This window comes from Archocentrus centrarchus, chromosome 8 (genome assembly GCF_007364275.1).
Source record: "Archocentrus centrarchus isolate MPI-CPG fArcCen1 chromosome 8, fArcCen1, whole genome shotgun sequence".
NCBI lineage: Eukaryota > Metazoa > Chordata > Actinopteri > Cichliformes > Cichlidae > Archocentrus > Archocentrus centrarchus.
The window spans coordinates 3,325,959-3,344,441 of record NC_044353.1 but is presented as its reverse complement, the minus strand read 5'-3'; the positions used below and the strand labels follow the sequence as shown (position 1 = coordinate 3,344,441).

At 45.4% G+C, this 18,483-nt stretch overlaps 1 protein-coding gene across 1 annotated transcript; it reads left to right on the top strand.

The window, feature by feature from the left end:
- The first annotated feature begins 57 nt into the window (after positions 1–57).
- Positions 58–10,188, top strand: LOC115784258 (transmembrane protease serine 9-like). Its single transcript, XM_030735418.1, has 11 exons — positions 58–112; positions 1,048–1,068; positions 1,328–1,490; positions 1,677–1,945; positions 3,869–4,002; positions 4,089–4,380; positions 6,100–6,271; positions 6,966–7,219; positions 7,358–7,455; positions 9,874–10,092; positions 10,177–10,188. The coding sequence occupies exons 1-11, from the start codon at positions 58–60 to the stop codon at positions 10,186–10,188; spliced, it is 1,689 nt and encodes a 562-aa protein (XP_030591278.1).
- The last annotated feature ends 8,295 nt before the right edge of the window (positions 10,189–18,483 follow it).

The following is an 18,483-nucleotide window of genomic DNA, read 5'->3' as shown; positions in this document are numbered from 1 at the left end:
AGGAGAGAGGAAGGGTATTTATGCTGCAGCAGGTCTGGCAGTTTAGATGTTCCAGTCATGGCTTTCTACAAAGTGATCTGTTTGGCTGCTGTGCTGATGCTGCTGACCCAAGGTAAGAGCCCCGCTCACTGCACACACCTGCATCAGGTACGGCTCACAGGGTTAAAACACTCAGGAGCAAATCCTTTAAAGGAAGAGTGCATGTAATAACAGCAGGAAAAGGAGAAAATCCTGGATTTAAATATTCACTTTAGAATACAATAGAATGTCTTTATTTATCATTATCCCATAAGAGCCCACACACATTTCTCTTTTGAGAAAAATTTAGAAATAATTTCAAAAATCTTTTTAACTGCAAATTTATTTAAGGAAATTTCCTTGACATCACACCTGCCAAACCATTACCAACACCTGCTGCAATCTTTCCCATCCAATTGTGATTAACATCACTCTTTGGGTAGGATAGAAGCTGTAGAGAGGCATGTAAGACTGCAACTCTGCTTCCTGGTCTCAACCCTGGACAGTTATGTTTTGGGAGGAATAATAAATTTGGCCGGATTTCTAGAAATGACAGCTGCTCTGTCCAAATTGTGATGGATATCATCTCACCAGGTTTTCCCCATAGAGTTTCCCAATTAGCTAGCTTAAACTTCAATTAGCTGAGGTGAAGCCTAGCAGACAGCTAGCAGCTACAGCTACCTGTGTCGCCATCCACCTGTAAGTCAATTAGGCCACACCTCTTGTAATTCCAATTCTGAGCCTTAATCCAATTTAAACAGCTGAGTTATAAAAACACTCTCCCCTGTAGAACTGTTACAAAGGGTGAAATCAGTTACAGAGATCAAAGACGTTTTTGTAGTCTATGGGGACTGACTCACTGCTGGAGCCTCTGCTGGACATTAGAGGAAGCACAGCTTTGGCTTCATTTTTCAGACCCTTGACACAGACTGTCAACTTTCCCACTATTATTACAGACAGTGAACTAACCACAGAAAGATGAATGGAGATTTGTTGTTTTAAAAACATTATTTTCTTTCTTTTTTACAGAGTCTGAGTCGCAACTGGATGGTAAGATAAAGTTTCTGCATATAGTTATTTACATTTCTCTTAAATATATAATTTATGTAGAAATCTTTAGTTTCATATGAGTAATATTTTCTTGATTTGACACAAAGTAAAAGAATGTAAAGGAGCAGTGAATTCCTGAAATCAGAGTGGTTTTCCTGCTGTTACTCCCAGGATCACTGTGTCCTCACTTAGCAGTTTGTAATGCTGAGAGTTTACAGGTCATGCAGTGATGCTCACTCTGTGTTTTAATGTCTGTCAGTTTGCGGTCAGCCGAGTCTGAACACCAGGATTGTAGGAGGACAGGACGCCCCTCCTGGCAGCTGGCCCTGGCAGGTCAGTCTGCAAGATTCTGATGGTCACTTCTGTGGAGGATCCCTCATTAACAATCAGTGGGTGCTGTGTGCTGCTCACTGCTTTCAGAGGTGTGTAATGAGGGTGAAGCTGCACACAAAACAAGTGGCATAAAACTATGAAAGGTCCCATGTTGGGGGTCGGGGGCAGTTGAAGGATAAATCTTAAATAGGGCAGGAATTCAAACTTTTCATCTTTTCATGCCTCTAACACTTATAATAAGAGTGCACTGTTTTCATGTCTTCTGATGATCCCAGTATCAATGCAAGCAGTGTGACTGTGTATCTGGGCCGTCAGAGTCAACAGGAATCCAACGCCAATGAGGTGTGTCAGACAGTAACACAGGTCATCATCCATCCCAACTACAACTCTAGTACCTTTGACAACGACATCTCCCTCCTGAAGCTCTCCTCATCAGTGAATTTCACCAACTACATTCGGCCCGTCTGCCTGGCAGCCTCAAACAGCACCTTCTACAACGGCACTAACACCTGGGTCACCGGCTGGGGCGATACTGGAAGTGGAGGTGGGTCATAAAGACACCTGATTATTTTCAGAGAAATGAAGACTACAATGCAGGAAACAACTGTGTTCTCAGACATCTCAGAAATGTTTAGAGCAGCTGTCAGATGACCTTCTGTAAGGTCCAATCTGCGAGGACAATACACAACAAGGAACAAAATGATTATGGGTATTTAATCAATGTGGAATCCAGAGTTTTTTTTTTTAATCTACATCAAACTTTTTATTGATTTTACGACTTAGCATTTTTTTTGGCACATTTCCAGATTTCTTTTTGTATTAATGCCTCCACCTATCAGCCAGTAGAATAGCACAGATTAACCCACAGCACATAAACACATCATATTTCCCCATGTCTGTGTAGATTCTCAGTCATCCAGGTCATAGTATCTCTGGAGCTTGAAAAAGGCGACTGGACTTCTTTTTGTTTCTTGAAGACATTTAACCTCTCATCCGAAAGGCTTCTTCAGCTCTCAAACAAATGGTGGTGAGACCCAGGTGTTTAAACCCCTGTGGGCGTAGTCCCCTTGAGGTGGTTATGACCTCTCATATTTCCCTGTCTTTGTTCGCATACATGACTGCACAGAGAGGATTGTGTTTGGATTTAGTGTTCATCCATGTCTCGCCTGTTGATCTGTGAGTGGCAGCATTTGACACTTTGTTTTGAAGTTTGGTAGACACAAAATATTGTAAATAGGGATGGCACGATACCACTTTTTTATGTCCGATACCAATATTTTATATTTGGATATCTGCTGATACAGATACAAATCCGATCTTTTTTTTAAAAAAAATTGTTTTTAAATGCCTGGATCAATTTTACATAATTCAACAGTCTCTTTCACAACAAAATCAAAATCTTTTAGTTGTCCCACGTACAAGACTAAGGACCAGGGGGGGACAGAGCTTTTTCAGGCAGTGGCACCAAAGCTCTGGAACTGTTTACCACTCCAGCTCCATTTAGCTGACTCTGTGGTGTTTTTTAAAAAACAGCTGAAAACATTTCTGTTTAACCAGGCTTTCTGTTGACTTTATTTTTATTCTTTGTCTTTTAATATGGTAACTAATATGTTTTTAACATGGTGTTTTATATGTTTTGTTTGATATTGTATTTTAGTTATTGTACAGCGCTTTGTGACATTTTGTCTGTGTAAAGCGCTATATAAATAAACTTTACTCATAACAATCGCTCTTATCACCTGAATCCTGTTTGCTCCTATGTGAGAAGGTGATGCATTGGCTTATGGTATGTTACAAATTTCATTAGGGCTACTACAAGTATCAATTATTTTAGTAATCGAGTATTCTATCAATTATTCCATCGATTACCCAATTAACTGGATAAGAAATACTTTTTTCATATTAGCAGTTCATCTGCATATTTTAACTTCCGTACTGCAGTTTTTCTCTGTGTGAAACAAACAGGGTGGATGGAGCAGCTACAAAGTTCTCTTTTCTTCGCTTACTGATCAGGTGGTTGATGAAGGACCTCCAGCTGTTTCCCAGTAAATGTTTAATGGTGCTTATGGGGTGAAAAAGCTTCTTCTGGACGCTAGAAAAACATTTCCTTCCGCTCCACCTGAGCTCACCTGCTCTGCCTCTTTGCACTTGTGCAGACAGACTGCACGTAAAACAGCTGACTACTGCTGTTGCGTCATCAGTGTTTATGTTGAAAAACAGGCCAGGATCGGACCGATACTGATACTGAATATCAGGTCGGCGCATCCCTAATTGTAGTCTTTACTTTACAATATAAAGCACGTTGACGTGACTGTTGTTGTGCTCTACCGCTATATACAGTACCAGAGTCCAAACTTTTGACTTGTACTAGACATAAAAATCAATTGAACTGAGCCAAACTTTTGTTTGAGGGTACATTTAATCAGCCACACGTGCCATTTATGAAACTTATTTTTTGTCTTCTTAGTGTCCCAAAACCTGACAGAGGTGGCGGTTCCCATTGTGGGAAACAGGCAGTGTAACTGTGACTATGGAGTAGGATCAATCACTGACAACATGGTCTGTGCCGGGTTATCTGCAGGAGGAAAGGACTCCTGTCAGGTGATCATTTTTACCTGTTCGGCAGACTTTTACTTTCTGCAAAGATTCTTCTCCTCAGCTAACACTAAATGTTTCTGCTCTCAAAGGGGGATTCAGGAGGTCCAATGGTGAGCAAGCAGAACGGTCGCTGGATTCAGGCGGGAATCGTAAGTTTTGGTTGTGCCTTTCCAAATTTCCCAGGAGTGTACACCAGAGTATCCCAGTACGAGACCTGGATCAACAACCAGATCACCTCCAATCAGCCGGGATTCATCACATTCACATCCACTGGGACAGACAGTGACCTCAGTGTCTCCTGCTCAGGACTGCCACTAGTGACAACCCCCACTACAACCACCACTACAACCACCACTGCCGAGCCAACCACCACCCTTCCTCCAATCACCACTACAACCACCACAGCCGAGCCAACCACCACCCTTCCTCCAACCACCACTACAACCACCACAGCCGAGCCAACCACCACCACCCTTCCTCCAACCACCACTACAACCACCACTGCCGAGCCAACCACCACCCTTCCTCCAATCACCACTACAACCACCACAGCTGAGCCAACCACCACCACCCTTCCTCCAACCACCACTACAACCACCACAGCCGAGCCAACCACCACCACCCTTCCTCCAACCACCACTACAACCACCACAGCCGAGCCAACCACCACCACCCTTCCAGCAACCACCACTACAACCACCACAGCCGAGCCAACCACCACCACCCTTCCAGCAACCACCACTACAACCACCACAGCCGAGCCAACCACCACCCTTCCTCCAACCACCACTACAACCACCACAGCCGAGCCAACCACCACCCTTCCTCCAACCACCACTACAACCACCACAGCCGAGCCAACCACCACCCTTCCTCCAACCACCACTACAACCACCACTGCCGAGCCAACCACCACCCTTCCTCCAACCACCACTACAACCACCACAGCTGTGCCAACCACCACCACCCTTCCAGCAACCACCACTACAACCACCACCCTTCCTCCAACCACCACTACAACCACCACAGCTGTGCCAACCACCACCACTCTTCCAGCAACCACTACTACAACCACCACCCTTCCTCCAACCACCACTACAACCACCACCGCCGAGCCAACCACCACCACCCTTCCTCCAACCACCACTACAACCACCACAGCCGAGCCAACCACCACCCTCCCTCCAACCACCACTACAACCCCCACCACCCTTCCTCCAACCACCACTACAACCACCACAGCCGTGCCAACCACCACCACCCTTCTGGCAACCACCACTACAACCACCACCCTTCCTCCAACCACCACTACAACCACCACCGCCGAGCCAACCACCACCCTTCCAGCAACCACCACTACAACCCCCACCACCCTTCCTCCAACCACCACTACAACCACCACCACCCTTCCAGCAACCACCACTACAACCACCACCCTTCCTCCAACCACCACTACAACCACCACCGCCGAGCCAACCACCACCACCCTTCCTCCAACCACCACTACAACCACCACAGCCGAGCCAACCACCACCCTTCCTCCAACCACCACTACAACCCCCACCACCCTTCCTCCAACCACCACTACAACCACCACAGCTGTGCCAACCACCACCACCCTTCTGGCAACCACCACTACAACCACCACCCTTCCTCCAACCACCACTACAACCCCCACCACCCTTCCTCCAACCACCACTACAACCACCACCGCCAAGCCAACCACCTCTACCCCTCCAACCACAACCACCACATCTCCAACTTACACTACCACGACCACCACGTCCCCAACTACCACCCCCAAAACCACCATGTCTCCAACCACCACCAAAACCACCACCAACCTGAAAACAACCACTCTGACCACTCCCCAATGTGAGATCCCTTTATGTCAACACTTTGTAAAAAGGTTAACATGCTAGCCTTTACCCTTCCTCGTTGAATTTTCCTGATGATATAACAGCTGCAGACACATTCTGAGCTCTTTACTTCATCTGCGAAGTTTAGGTTTTCTTAAAATTCAGTTTTGTGCTTTATTACAGTCTAAGTGGTCCAAGTTTTTAATGTTTCTTTGTGTCTAACTCTGGATTTTCTCCTCAGCTGTGGTCTGTGGACAAGCTCAGAGGAATTCTCGCATTTTGGGGGGGACTTCGGTGGTGACAGCCGGCTCATGGCCATGGATGGTGGGTCTACAGAAGAATGGAAGTCATGTGTGTGGTGGGACTCTGGTGGCTGTGGATTCAGTGCTGAGCAACGCCAACTGTTTCTCAAAGTGAGTTGAAGCAGAGGTTGAAGTTTGGCCAGACAATGATATGGATGATTAGTGAAGTCTTGTTATGAAATCTCAAACTGAACAATTTCTGAATTTTCTTTGAACCCAGATGTGAAGAAAAAAGGGTGGATCTGACAGAAAAGCAAGCTCTTTGGGGGATTGGTCTGTTTGGTCCCAGCATTTCTGGTTGCTCCTTCTGCCACCATTTTCAGATTAATTGGAAGAGAATGTATCAACTCAAAAAGGGAAACATCACCACTATCTATTGTTTTGGCAGCAAATATGCAGAACAAATCAAGCACACCCCAAATATAAGTGCTGGCAAAGGCCACATGCGTAGGCTACATTGAAGTCACCATAGATTAAACACAGAAGTATAACTTAAACTACCCATAGTTGTGATGTATCTGCAAGCCATTTTACAACTCACCTCCAGTCGTGCTCCTCCTTTTCACACTGTTCCTGACTAAATATCAACTCTGCTGTCACTGGTGTCATTGATGCTCTTTTCTCTATGGGGGTCTTCTCATCCTGTGCTTGTCAAATGTGCCCATAGGAAGCTGGGGAGGTCGAACAGAGCCATGCCAAGAACATATAGGCATTAATGTTAATAGGTGTAAAAACTGGATCCCATGAAGCTGAGTCTCTTGTTTGAAACTGATGAGGATGTTTTGATGTTTCTTTCCTCCCACAGCTCCTCTGTAGTCTCTGAGTGGACTGTCGTGTTGGGTCGTCTAAAGCAAAATGGATCCAACCCCTTTGAGGTGACACTGAACGTGACAAATATCACTCTGAGCCACTCAAATGGGACCAACATAGCCATTCTCCATCTATCAGCCAGGCCCACTCTGACCGACTACATCCAGCCTATCTGCTTGGACAACGGACGAACCTTCGCCGAGGGCTCGGTGTGCTGGTCAGCTGGCTGGAGTCCTGGAAGAGGAGGGGGTGAGTCAGCAACATAAATGCTGATGGAGTTATGTCCAGTCTCTGCTCCAGTCCATATCTTCAGTTTACACATGCAGACCACTGCACTTTCAGTCTTTTAGTCAAACATCACAATTTTCTTATTTTTCATCATTTTAGCTGAACAAGTTCTGCAGGAGTTTCAGACCTCAGTGGTAAATTGTGGGAATGCATCATCGAGTGAGAACATCTGTACAGGATCTTTTACTCTGGAGCAGGTAAATGACTGGATTACTGTTTACTCTCTGCTCACATATTTATTCTGGACCTTGGATTCAGCTGCTTATCAGAAGTTTTAAACACTGTTCTCTGATATCTTCAAATATTTGAAACTGACTAAAACCTTTTAAAATCTTTTAGGGGCAATTTTTAGAAGGTTTATTAGCTTTAGCTGATGACTGTACATGCAGTTTTTATGTCCCGATGGCCTAAAGTTCACTGAGTGGATGCTTTAAAATAAGTGCCCATTTTAACAGCTGCCAGGTGGTCAAACTTTAATGAATTAAAGAGCACCGGGTTTTCCCTAACCAGAAACCCTGGATGAACAGCCAGGTCCATTCATGCCCCAAAACCCATGATGCTGCCTTCAGGTCAGGCGACAGAGCTCTGTACACTGCTGCTCGAGCTGACCTGAATAGAGGAATTAAAAAAGCCAAGGCAGACTACAGGAGGAGAATAGAGTCCCATCTGTCCAGCAATAACACACGGGAGGTGTGGCAGGGCATTCAGAACATCTCAAACTTCAGAGGCTGTGATGTGACTGCAGGAGACCTGAGTGTGTCACTAGCAGAGGAACTTAACTGTTTCTTTGCTCGCTTTGATATACCTCAGGACCACCCATCTGCTCTTGTGCCCAAAAGGTCTTCCATCACCAGCCTGAATGATTACCGCCCTGTGGCCCTCACACTGGTAATCATGAAGTGCTTTGAGAGGCTGGTTCTCCAGCACATCGAAGACCATCCTGCGACCTTCGACACCCATCAGTTTGCATATCGTGCAAACAGATCCACAGAGGACGCCATCGCTGTAGCTCTCCACTCTGTGTTGAGCCACTTGGAGCAGCAGCAGAGCTACGCTCGCATGCTCTTTGTGGATTACAGCTCAGCATCCAACACAATCCTCCCGGACATTCTCACCACCAAACTGCACACCCTGGGCCTCCCCCTCTTACATGTTCCTGGATAAAGGACTTCTTAACCAACTGGCCCCAGACTGTGAGACTTGGCGCTCGTCTCTCCTCCACCTGCACACTGAGCACTGGCTCCCCACAGGGCTGTGTGCTGAGCCCCCTCCTGTACTGCCTCTACACCCATGACTGCAGTCCGGCCCACAATAACAACCTCATCGTCAAATTTTCTGACGACACCACAGTGGTCGGACTCATCTCAAGGGGAGATGAGGCAGCCTACAGAGAGGAGGTCCTGAAGCTGACAGCCTGGTGTTCAGAGAACAACCTGCACTGAACACCATGAAAACCAAAGAGATCATCATCAACTTCAGGAAGCACAGGACTGACCCAGCTCCCCTCTACATCAACGGCGAGCATGTGGAGAGGGTCCACACCTTCAGGTTTCTTGGTGTCCTCATCTCTGCTGATCTCTCTTGGTCAGATAACATCACAGCTGTTATCAAGAAGGCTCAGCAGCGACTTCACTTCCTGAGGGTCCTCAGGAAGAACAACTTGGACTCAAACCTGCTGCTGACCTTCTACCGCTCATCCACTGAGAGCCTGCTGACGTACTGTATCACAGTATGGTACGGCAGCTGCACTGAGGCAGACTGGGGGAGGCTTCAGAGGGTAGTCAAGACAGCACAAAGAATCATTAGCTGCCCTCTCCCCTCCCTGATGGACATCTACACCTCCCGCTGCATCAGCAGAGCAGGAACATCATCAAGGACAGCTCACACCCTGGCTTTGACCTGTTTGACCTGCTGCCCTCTGGCAGGAGCTACAGGAGCATCAAAGCCAGAACAAACAGGCTCAAGAACAGTTTCTTCACCAGAGCAATCACCACCCTGAACTCACACACTGTAACTGTGCAACACCCACATCTCTGTGCAATATTATATTATTCATACTGAACAATATCTATCACTCCTATGTTGTGTAATATCCAGTATTCATTCACCAAGTGCAATACTCACCATCTTCATTATTATATGTATACACTTATTTTATTTTTTACAATATATATATTTTTCTACATTTTATTTTCCGTATACTTTTAAAAGTTCTAATTTATATTTTATATTTTAGAAAGTTTGACTTTCTATTGCATGGCCCTGAACAGGAGTGGCCCTCCAATCTCATTGGACATCCTGTATAATAACAATAAAGACATTCTCTTGTATTCTACCTTAAAAACATAATGAATCCTGGAAACATTACAACTCAAAACAAATATGAGGAAGTTGAAAAATATTTGTTTCAGTAGACAGACTCGAGTTATTTATTAATAGTTATTAAATGTTTTTACCATCTAGTTTAATTTATTAGTTTAGTTTACGCTAATTATAATAACTTTGGTCAAAGGTTTTCTGGTAATGAGGGTGTATCAAACACTTCCTCTGAGTCTCAGGAAAATATAAGAGTACAAGAACTAATAATAACTGAACCTTCCCATTTGTTTGTTCAGGGCGATTCTGGCGGCCCGCTGATGTGTAAGCAGAACGGCTCTTGGTTCCAGGCAGCCGTGTTAACAGCTCAAAGCACCTCCGCCAGGAAAAGACGAGAGACTGGAGTTATGAGCTTCACCAGAGTGAGCAGCTTTGAGACCTTCCTGACTGAGACATTGGGGACGCTCTTGTCTCCAGTCTCCATGACCAGCACCACCACTGCCATCAAACCCACAACTGTATCACAAAGCAGTGGGGGCCCTCCTGCGCACTCCCTTGTCTTTGTCTTCTTCCATCTCTTCACCCTTATCTTATGTCTCCAGCTCTTTCTGTAGAGAAGTCTGACTTGATTTACAGTGGGTACAGAAAGTATTCAGACCCCTTTAAATTTTTCACTCTTTGTTTCATTGCAGCCATTTTCTAAAATCCAAAAAGTTCATTTGATTTCTCATTAATGTACACTCAGCACCCCATCTTGACAGAAAAAAAACAGAAATGTAGAAATGTTTGCAAATTTATTAAAAAAGAAAAACTGAAATATCACATGGTCATAAGTATTCAGACCCTTTGCTCAGTATTGAGTAGAAGCACCTTTTGAAGCGAGTACAGCCATGAGTCTTCTTGGGAATGATACAATGATGCAAGTTTTCCACACCTGGATTTGGGATCCTCTGCCATTCTTCCTTGCAGATCCTCTCCAGTTCCTCAGGTTGGATGTGAACGGTGGTGGACGGCCATTTTCAGGTCTCTCCAGAGATGCTCAGTTGGGTTTAGGTCAGGGCTCTGGCTGGGCCAGTCAAGAATGGTCACAGAGTTGTTCTGAAGCCACTCCTTTGTTATTTTAGCTGTGTGCTTAGGGTCATTGTTTTGTTGGAAGGTGAACCTTCGGCCCAATCTGAGGTCCTGAGCACTCTGGAGGAGGTTTTCTTCCAGGATATCTCTGTACTTGTACTCGTCCTGTCCATGCAGCTGAAAAACACCTCCATAGCATGATGCTGCCACCACCATGTTTCACTGTTGGGATTGTATTGGGCAGGTGATGAGCAGTGCCTGGTGTTCTCCACATATACACTTAGAATTAACACCAAGAAGTTCAATCTTTGTCTCATCAGACCAGAGAATCTTATTCCTCATAGTCTGGGAGTCCTTCATGTGTTTTTTGGCAAACTCTATGTGGGCTTTCATACATCTTGCACTGAGGAGAGGCTTCTATTGGGCCACTCTGCCATAAACCCCGACTGGTGGAGGGCTGCAGTGATAGCTGACTTTGTGGAACTTTCTCCCATCTCCCTGCTGCATCTCTGGAGCTCAGCCACAGTGATCTTTGGGTTCTTCTTTACCTCTGTCACCCAGGCTCTTCTCCCACGATTGCTCAGTTTGGCTGGACGGCCAGGTCTAGGAAGAGTTCTGGTTGTCCCAAACTTCTTCCATTTAAGGATTATGGAGGCCACTGTGCTCTGAGGAACCTTGAGTGCTGCAGAAATCCTTTTGTAACCTTGGTCAGATCTGTGCCTTGCCACAATTCTGTCTCTGAGCTCCTTGGGCAGTTCCTTCGACCTCATAACTCTCATTTGCTCTGACATGCACTGTGAGCTGTGAGGTTTTATATAGACAGGTGTGTGCCTTTCCTAATCAAGTCCAATCCATTTAATCCAATGGAGTAGAACCATCTCAAGGAGGATCAGAAGAAATGGACAGCATGTGAGTTAAATATGAGTCACAGCAAAGGGTCTGAATACTTATGACCATGTGATATTTCAGTTTTTCTTTTTTAATAAATTTGCAAAAAATTTTAAAAAATTTTAAGGGGTTTGAATACTTTCTGTACCCACTGTACATGATGTGACGCACACATGTGAATAAGCCTCAACTTTGAGACTTAAAGCTGTGGCCAGCAGGGGGCGACTCCTCTGGTTGCAAAATGGCTTCTAGTTGCATAAAAGTCTTTGAGAAAATGACCCAACTTCCCACTTGATCCTGATGAATCTGTGGCCTCATTTGCAAATTTCAAAGTTTTCTTTAGTACAATCTGAGGCACATTTTGTAAACTACAGCATCATTGAGAGTAAATAACTGTCAGAGTCGGGGCTTCAAATATGGTCATCTGCAAACCAATGGATATGTCCATCTTTTATTTACAGTGCTATGAATTTAGGACTTTCGATGAGTAACTTGATCCATATACAGATGATTAATTAATCTTGTATAAATTTAATTAAAAGAATGCAGTTTATTGACCAATGTGTTCCATGTGAGAAGAAGGGGCTGTTAACATGTTTTTGTATGTTTTTTGATGGGAGGGGGGCACAAACTGATTAATGATTTATTTTTCTAATGCCTAAAGATGACCTATTCTGCTCATTATTAGCTCCATGCTTTAATTTTTGGACTCTAAGCTAATGGTCTTGTGATTGGCTGCAACTTGTAAACAAAAGTTTGAACACAGGTGGGTGGACTTTTCTGCCACAGGGATTGCTTAAATAAGCTGACCTCATTATTGAATCTTTGGCTTAATATGAGCATCCTCCACCGGAAAAGGAGATATGACAGGAAATACCAAAAGCAGAATAAGTCCACTCTAGGAGAATAACTTTGTGCCTTTGTGCCTACTCTGCTGTAATGTGGTCACCGGCCTTCTGAGCTTTAAGGTGTAAAAATTAAAAATCCTTTAAAACATGCAATGAATATGAAAATGTAGTCCAACAGGCATTTAATGATTTTAATTAATGAATTAAATCAGTGATGAAAACTTTGAAATTTTTGTATTATATAATTTTACTGAATGAAGAAATTTCTCATGCATTTCCAGAAAAGAGATTACTACCTGTAACCTTACAGTTACAAACATATCATTGATTGTAGTGCACTGCAGTCTTTATCAATCTGATTTAAAAAAAATAAAAAAAATATTTTCCTTAATTTGTGTAATGCTGTTTATCCATCTCTATTGTTCTGATGTGGAAACCTCTTTGACACACACACACACACACACACACACACACACACACACACACACACATACACACACACACACACACACACACACACACACACACACACACACGGAAATTCATTGATTATTATTTTGAACTTGTCTTTTTAACTAAGGGAGGGTTTGGGGTCACCTGATCCAGCCCTAACTATAAGCTTGATCACAAAGGAAAGTTTTAAGCCTAATCTTAAAAATAGAGAGGGTGTCTGTCTCCTGAATCCAAGCTGGGAGCTGGTTCCACAGAAGAGGGGCCTGAAAGCTGAAGGCTCTGCCTCCCATTCTACTCTTAAGTATCCTAGGAACCACAAGTAAGCCAGCAGTCTGAGAGAGAAGTGCTCTGTTGGGGTGATATGGGACTATGAGGTCTTTGAGATAAGATGGTGCCTGATTATTCAAGACCTTGTATGTGAGGAGAAGGATTTTAAATTCTATTCTAGATTTAACAGGGGGCCAATGAAGAGAAGCCAATATGGGAGAAATCTGCTCTCTCTTTCTAGTCCCTGTCAGTACTCTAGCTGCAGCATTTTGGATCAGCTGAAGGCTTTTCAGGGAGCTTTTAGGACAGCCTGATAATAATGAATTACAATAGTCCAACCTAGAAGTAATAAATGCATGAATGAGCCTTTCAGCATCACTCTGAGAAAGGATGTTTCTAATTTTAGAAACATTGCACAAATACAAAAAAGCTGTCCTACATATTTGTTTAATATGTGCATTGAAGGACATATCCTGGTCAAAAATGACTCCACGATTTCTCACAGTGTTACTGGAGGCCAAAGTAATGCCATCCAGAGTAAGTATCTGGTTTGACACCATGTTTCTAAGATTTGTGGGGCAGAGTACAAGAACTTCAGTTTGATCTGAATTTAGAAGCAGGAAATTAGAGGTCATCCAGGCCTTAATGTCTTTAAGACATTGCTGCAGTTTATTAATTGATGTGTGTCATCTGGCTTCATGGATAGATAAAGCTGAGTATCGTCTGCATAACAATGAAAATTGATGCAATGCTTTCTAATAATACTGCCTAAGGGAAGCATGTATAATGTAAGTAAAATTGGTCCTAGTACAGAACCCTGTGGAACTCCATAAATTAATCTTCAAAGTCAGATGGCTCAGAAGAAGAAAGTGATGCTCTACCTACAGTGCAGGTAGGATGCTGCTGACATCAAGTGAGGCCATAGTCGCGTGATGGAAAGAATTCTTTGAGGCCCTCCTTAATTCTACTGACATGCCTTCTGTAGCAGAAGCAGAGTCTTGGGATAAGGGGATGACTCACCCACAACTGGGTGTGAGGTCACTGAGGTAGTTAAACAATTCCTTGGTGACTGGACCTACAAGGACATACATGAGGTTAACTGGTGATTCTAAATTGCCCAAAGGTGTGAATGTGAGCATGACTGGTTGTCTGTCTGTGTGTTAGCCCTGAGACAGGCTGGTGACCTGTTCAGGGTGTAACCCACCTATCACCCATGCATGGCTCGATGGATGGAAATTAATGCACCCCACTGATTTTCTGTTCCATACAGGGCACTCACAAGCTCATCCAGAATGAATTTGATTGAAGTCAACAGATGCGGTTCAATTTTTTTGATGTTTTGCAGATTTCTATTGGAATAAAATATCTTTCTGTTGTATATTAAAGATATCAACGTAATAAAAGCCACATTATGGCATCCTCCCTCCATTTTGATTTGGGGTGTGAACATCTGCAGAGAATCTGTAGCTGCAGCCTCCTGAAGGCACCACCTTCAAGCACCACACACAGGTCACACAGGTGTGAATAATTATTTTAACCATTTAGCTCCATTCACTGCTTTTCATTGCTTTTCATTTTTTCCAAGATGGCGCCGGTGAGGTCAGCAGCCGTCGTACCTGCTCCTACGCTTTGTTTTTATATATTAGGTTTAGCTCTAATTCTGGACTTTATAATTCCGCCTGCTCTGTGTCATATCACGTATGACAGACAGACTCTTTTTAATATCAGAATACAGCACTCTGGCTGTATTCTGACACCTTTTTCTCCCGACCCGACTTGGCCTCAGGAGATACTGCGTTTCCAGTGGGCCAGCTCAAACAAAGGACGGCGCGGAGCCCCCAGGTCACGGACAAGGCCCCGAGGGAAAAGAGCCGGCGTAAGAGAGAGGCTGAGGCGCAGAGCGCACCAAACGCCACTGCCGAGCATCCTGTTGGCTAATGTCCAGTCACTGGATAACAAGCTGGACGAACTCAGGGCCAGGATACAGTTTCAGAGGGACATAAGGGACTGCAACATCATCTGTCTCACGGAGACATGGCTGACCCCCCTCATACCGGACCACGCCGTACAGCCGTCGGAGTTCTTCAGTGTTCATCGCACGGACAGAACGAGTGAGTCTGGAAAATCAAGAGGAGGAGGTGTGTGCCTAATGATTAATAACAACTGGTGTGACAGTAGGAATGTTGTCCCTCTGAAACAATCATGTTCACCTAACCTGGAGCTCCTAACCCTGAAATGCCGCCCCAACTACCTGCCCCGCGAGTTCACTTCGGTCATCTTCAGCGCCGTCTATATTCCACCTCAGGCGGACACAAACACTGCACTATCCGAGCTACATGAGGCGATTTCCACCTATCAGGCTAACCAGCGTGATGCGGCTCTCATCGTAGCTGGGGACTTTAACAGTGCAACCTTGAAAAAGCTGATACCGGAATTGATTCAACACATCGACTGCCCCACCAGAGGAGAGAGGACCCTAGACCACTGCTACTCTGCATTCAAAGATGGCTACAAAGCAAAGCCTCTTCCGCCTTTTGGGAAGTCTGACCACACCTCTGTCCTTCTCATGCCGAAATACAAACAACGGCTCAGGCAGGAACCCCCTGCTGTGAGAGAAGTGACACGGTGGTCTGATCAAACAGAGGCCGCTCTGCAGGGTGCGTTGGATTCAACCGACTGGGACATGTTTCCCAGCAGCGCGGGCGGAGACATCGAGGAGTTTACGGAAACTGTTGTAGGATTTATTGGGAAAGTTGTTGATGACACTTCACTTAGGAGGACCATCAGGACTTTTCCCAACCAGAAGCCGTGGGTGGATAAATCTGTCCGCGACGCCCTGAGGTCCCGCACCGTTGCCTACAACTCCGGCCTCGCCTCTGGGAACATGGAGGACTACAAGGTTGCATCATACAACGTCCGCAGAGCGGTGAAAGAGGCAAAACATCGCTACGGCCGCAGACTGGAACAGCAACTACAACAGTCTGACCCCAGGGGACTGTGGCAGGGACTACGCACCATCACGGACTACAAAGCACCACACACACACCCGGTGAGTGCCGACGCTTCTCTGGCTGATGAACTCAACATCTTCTTTGCGCGCTTTGAGTCGGGAAGCCGACAGCCCGCTGCGCTCCCGGCCGGAGGGGCGGAGACACTCACTGTGACGGAGCGCGACGTGAGGAGGGCGTTTAGACGTGTAAACACCAGGAAAGCGGCTGGACCAGACGGTATTAGTGGACGTGTCCTTAAGACCTGCGCTGACCAGCTGGCACCTGTGTTTACAGTGATATTCAACCTCTCACTGAAACTGTGTGTGATTCCCACCTGCTTTAAAAAGTCCATCATAGTCCCTGTCCCAAAGAAACCACACCCCAGCAGCCCCAATGACTTCAGGCCCATAGCACTCACCTCTGTGGTGATGAAGTGTTTTGAGAGACTCATCAAGACATTCATCACCTCCTCACTGCCCACCACCCTCGACCCACTACAGTTTGCATACCGGCCAGACAGATCCACAGATGACGCCATATCCTTCCTCCTCCACAAGACCCTTTCACACATAGACACTGGTAAGGGGAACTATGTGAGAGTGCTGTTTGTAGATTACAGCTCAGCATTCAACACCATAGTTCCCTCCAGGCTGGTCTCTAAGCTGCTGGACCTGGGCCTGGGCCCATCCCTGTGCAGGTGGGTTCACAGCTTCCTGACCAGCAGACCACAGGTGGTACGAGTGGGTCACCTCACCTCATCCTCCCTCACCCTCAACACTGGATCCCCCCAAGGCTGTGTGCTCAGCCCTCTGCTGTACTCACTGTACACCCATGACTGCGAGGCCACGTCAGAGTCCAACGTCATCATCAAGTTTGCTGACGACACTGCTGTTGTGGGACTAATCTCTCACAATGAGGAGACAGCCTACAGGAGAGAGGTCTCCCGCCTGGAGAACTGGTGCCAGGAGAACCACCTCCTGCTCAACGTCAGCAAAACGAAGGAACTGATCGTGGACTTCAGCAGGAAGCAGCAGAGGGACTACCATCCACTTGTCATCAGTGGTGCTGAGGTGGAAAGAGTGGACACTTTCAAATACCTGGGAGTGACCATCTCACAGGACCTGTCCTGGACTCATCACATAAACATCACTGTGAAGAAGGCCAGACAGCGTTTCTACCTCCTCAGGCGGCTGAGAGACTTCAAGCTCCCACTCAAGGTGCTCAGGAACTTTTACACCTGCACCATCGAGAGCATCATGCGTGGGAGCATCACCACCTGGATGGGAAACTGCACCAAGCAGGACTTCATGGCCCTAAAAAGGGTGGTTCGTTCAGCTGAACGGACCATCAGAACCACCCTCCCCAACCTGCAGGACATTTACACCAAGCAGTGCAGGCTGAGGGCCATGAAGATCCTAAAACAGCCCAGCCACCCCGGACACTCTCTCTTCTCCCTGCTCCCATCAGGCCGGCGTTACCGCTGCCTGAGGACTAAGACTGAAAGGTTGAAGAAGAGTTTTTACCCACAAGCCATCCGTCTGCTCAACTCTGAGCCCTAACTGGACCATTATTGCACAATGTAAATATTATAATTTATAAAAGTGTGTATAGTGTATAGTATATAGAGTATAGTGTATAGTGTGAATTACTTTTTTTTATTTTTATTCTTCTTATTTATATGTGTGTGTATATATGGTTGCAGGTACAAAATACATTTCACTGTGCATTGTACTGTGTATAACTGTGCATGTGACAAATAAACACTATCTTAATCTTAATCATTGACGACTGTGGGATTAACAGCAAGTCGAAATAAAATTAATACTGAGCAGAACTGAGTTCAGTTCATTGGTGTGGTCCTCCACAAAAGTTCCAGTTTCTTATGGGAATTGGGAAAAAATTCAAGTCAAGCTTTATTGTCATATGCACAGTATAGAAACAGTGTTTCCCCGTACAATGAAATTACATTCCAGAACATCCATCAAGAAGACAAACAGAACAAACATGGGGAGATAGGTGAACTGTGGCCATGCTGCCCCCTTCTGGAAGCGCTGCGATTACAAAGACGGAAACAATAGTGAAAACATATAAGGATAAGTGAGGAAAAAAATCATCTCATACTTTGTATACATACACACATACACAGTATAAGATTACAAAAACCTCTGCAATAGTGCAGAAACATATAGCATGGGAGCGCTAGCCAGCGGAGGTGAGGGGGGGGGGCTACTGTGGGCTGACTCAAACTCCCTCCTCAGCTAACAGTTCTGATAAGAGATGGAAATGTTCCTCAGCAGCGAGGTCAGGAGATCAGTCCAACACAGATCAGAGAAGACAGGACAGCGGGGGGGTAGAGCATCTGTTTACAAACCATCCTGGAGACAAACTGAGA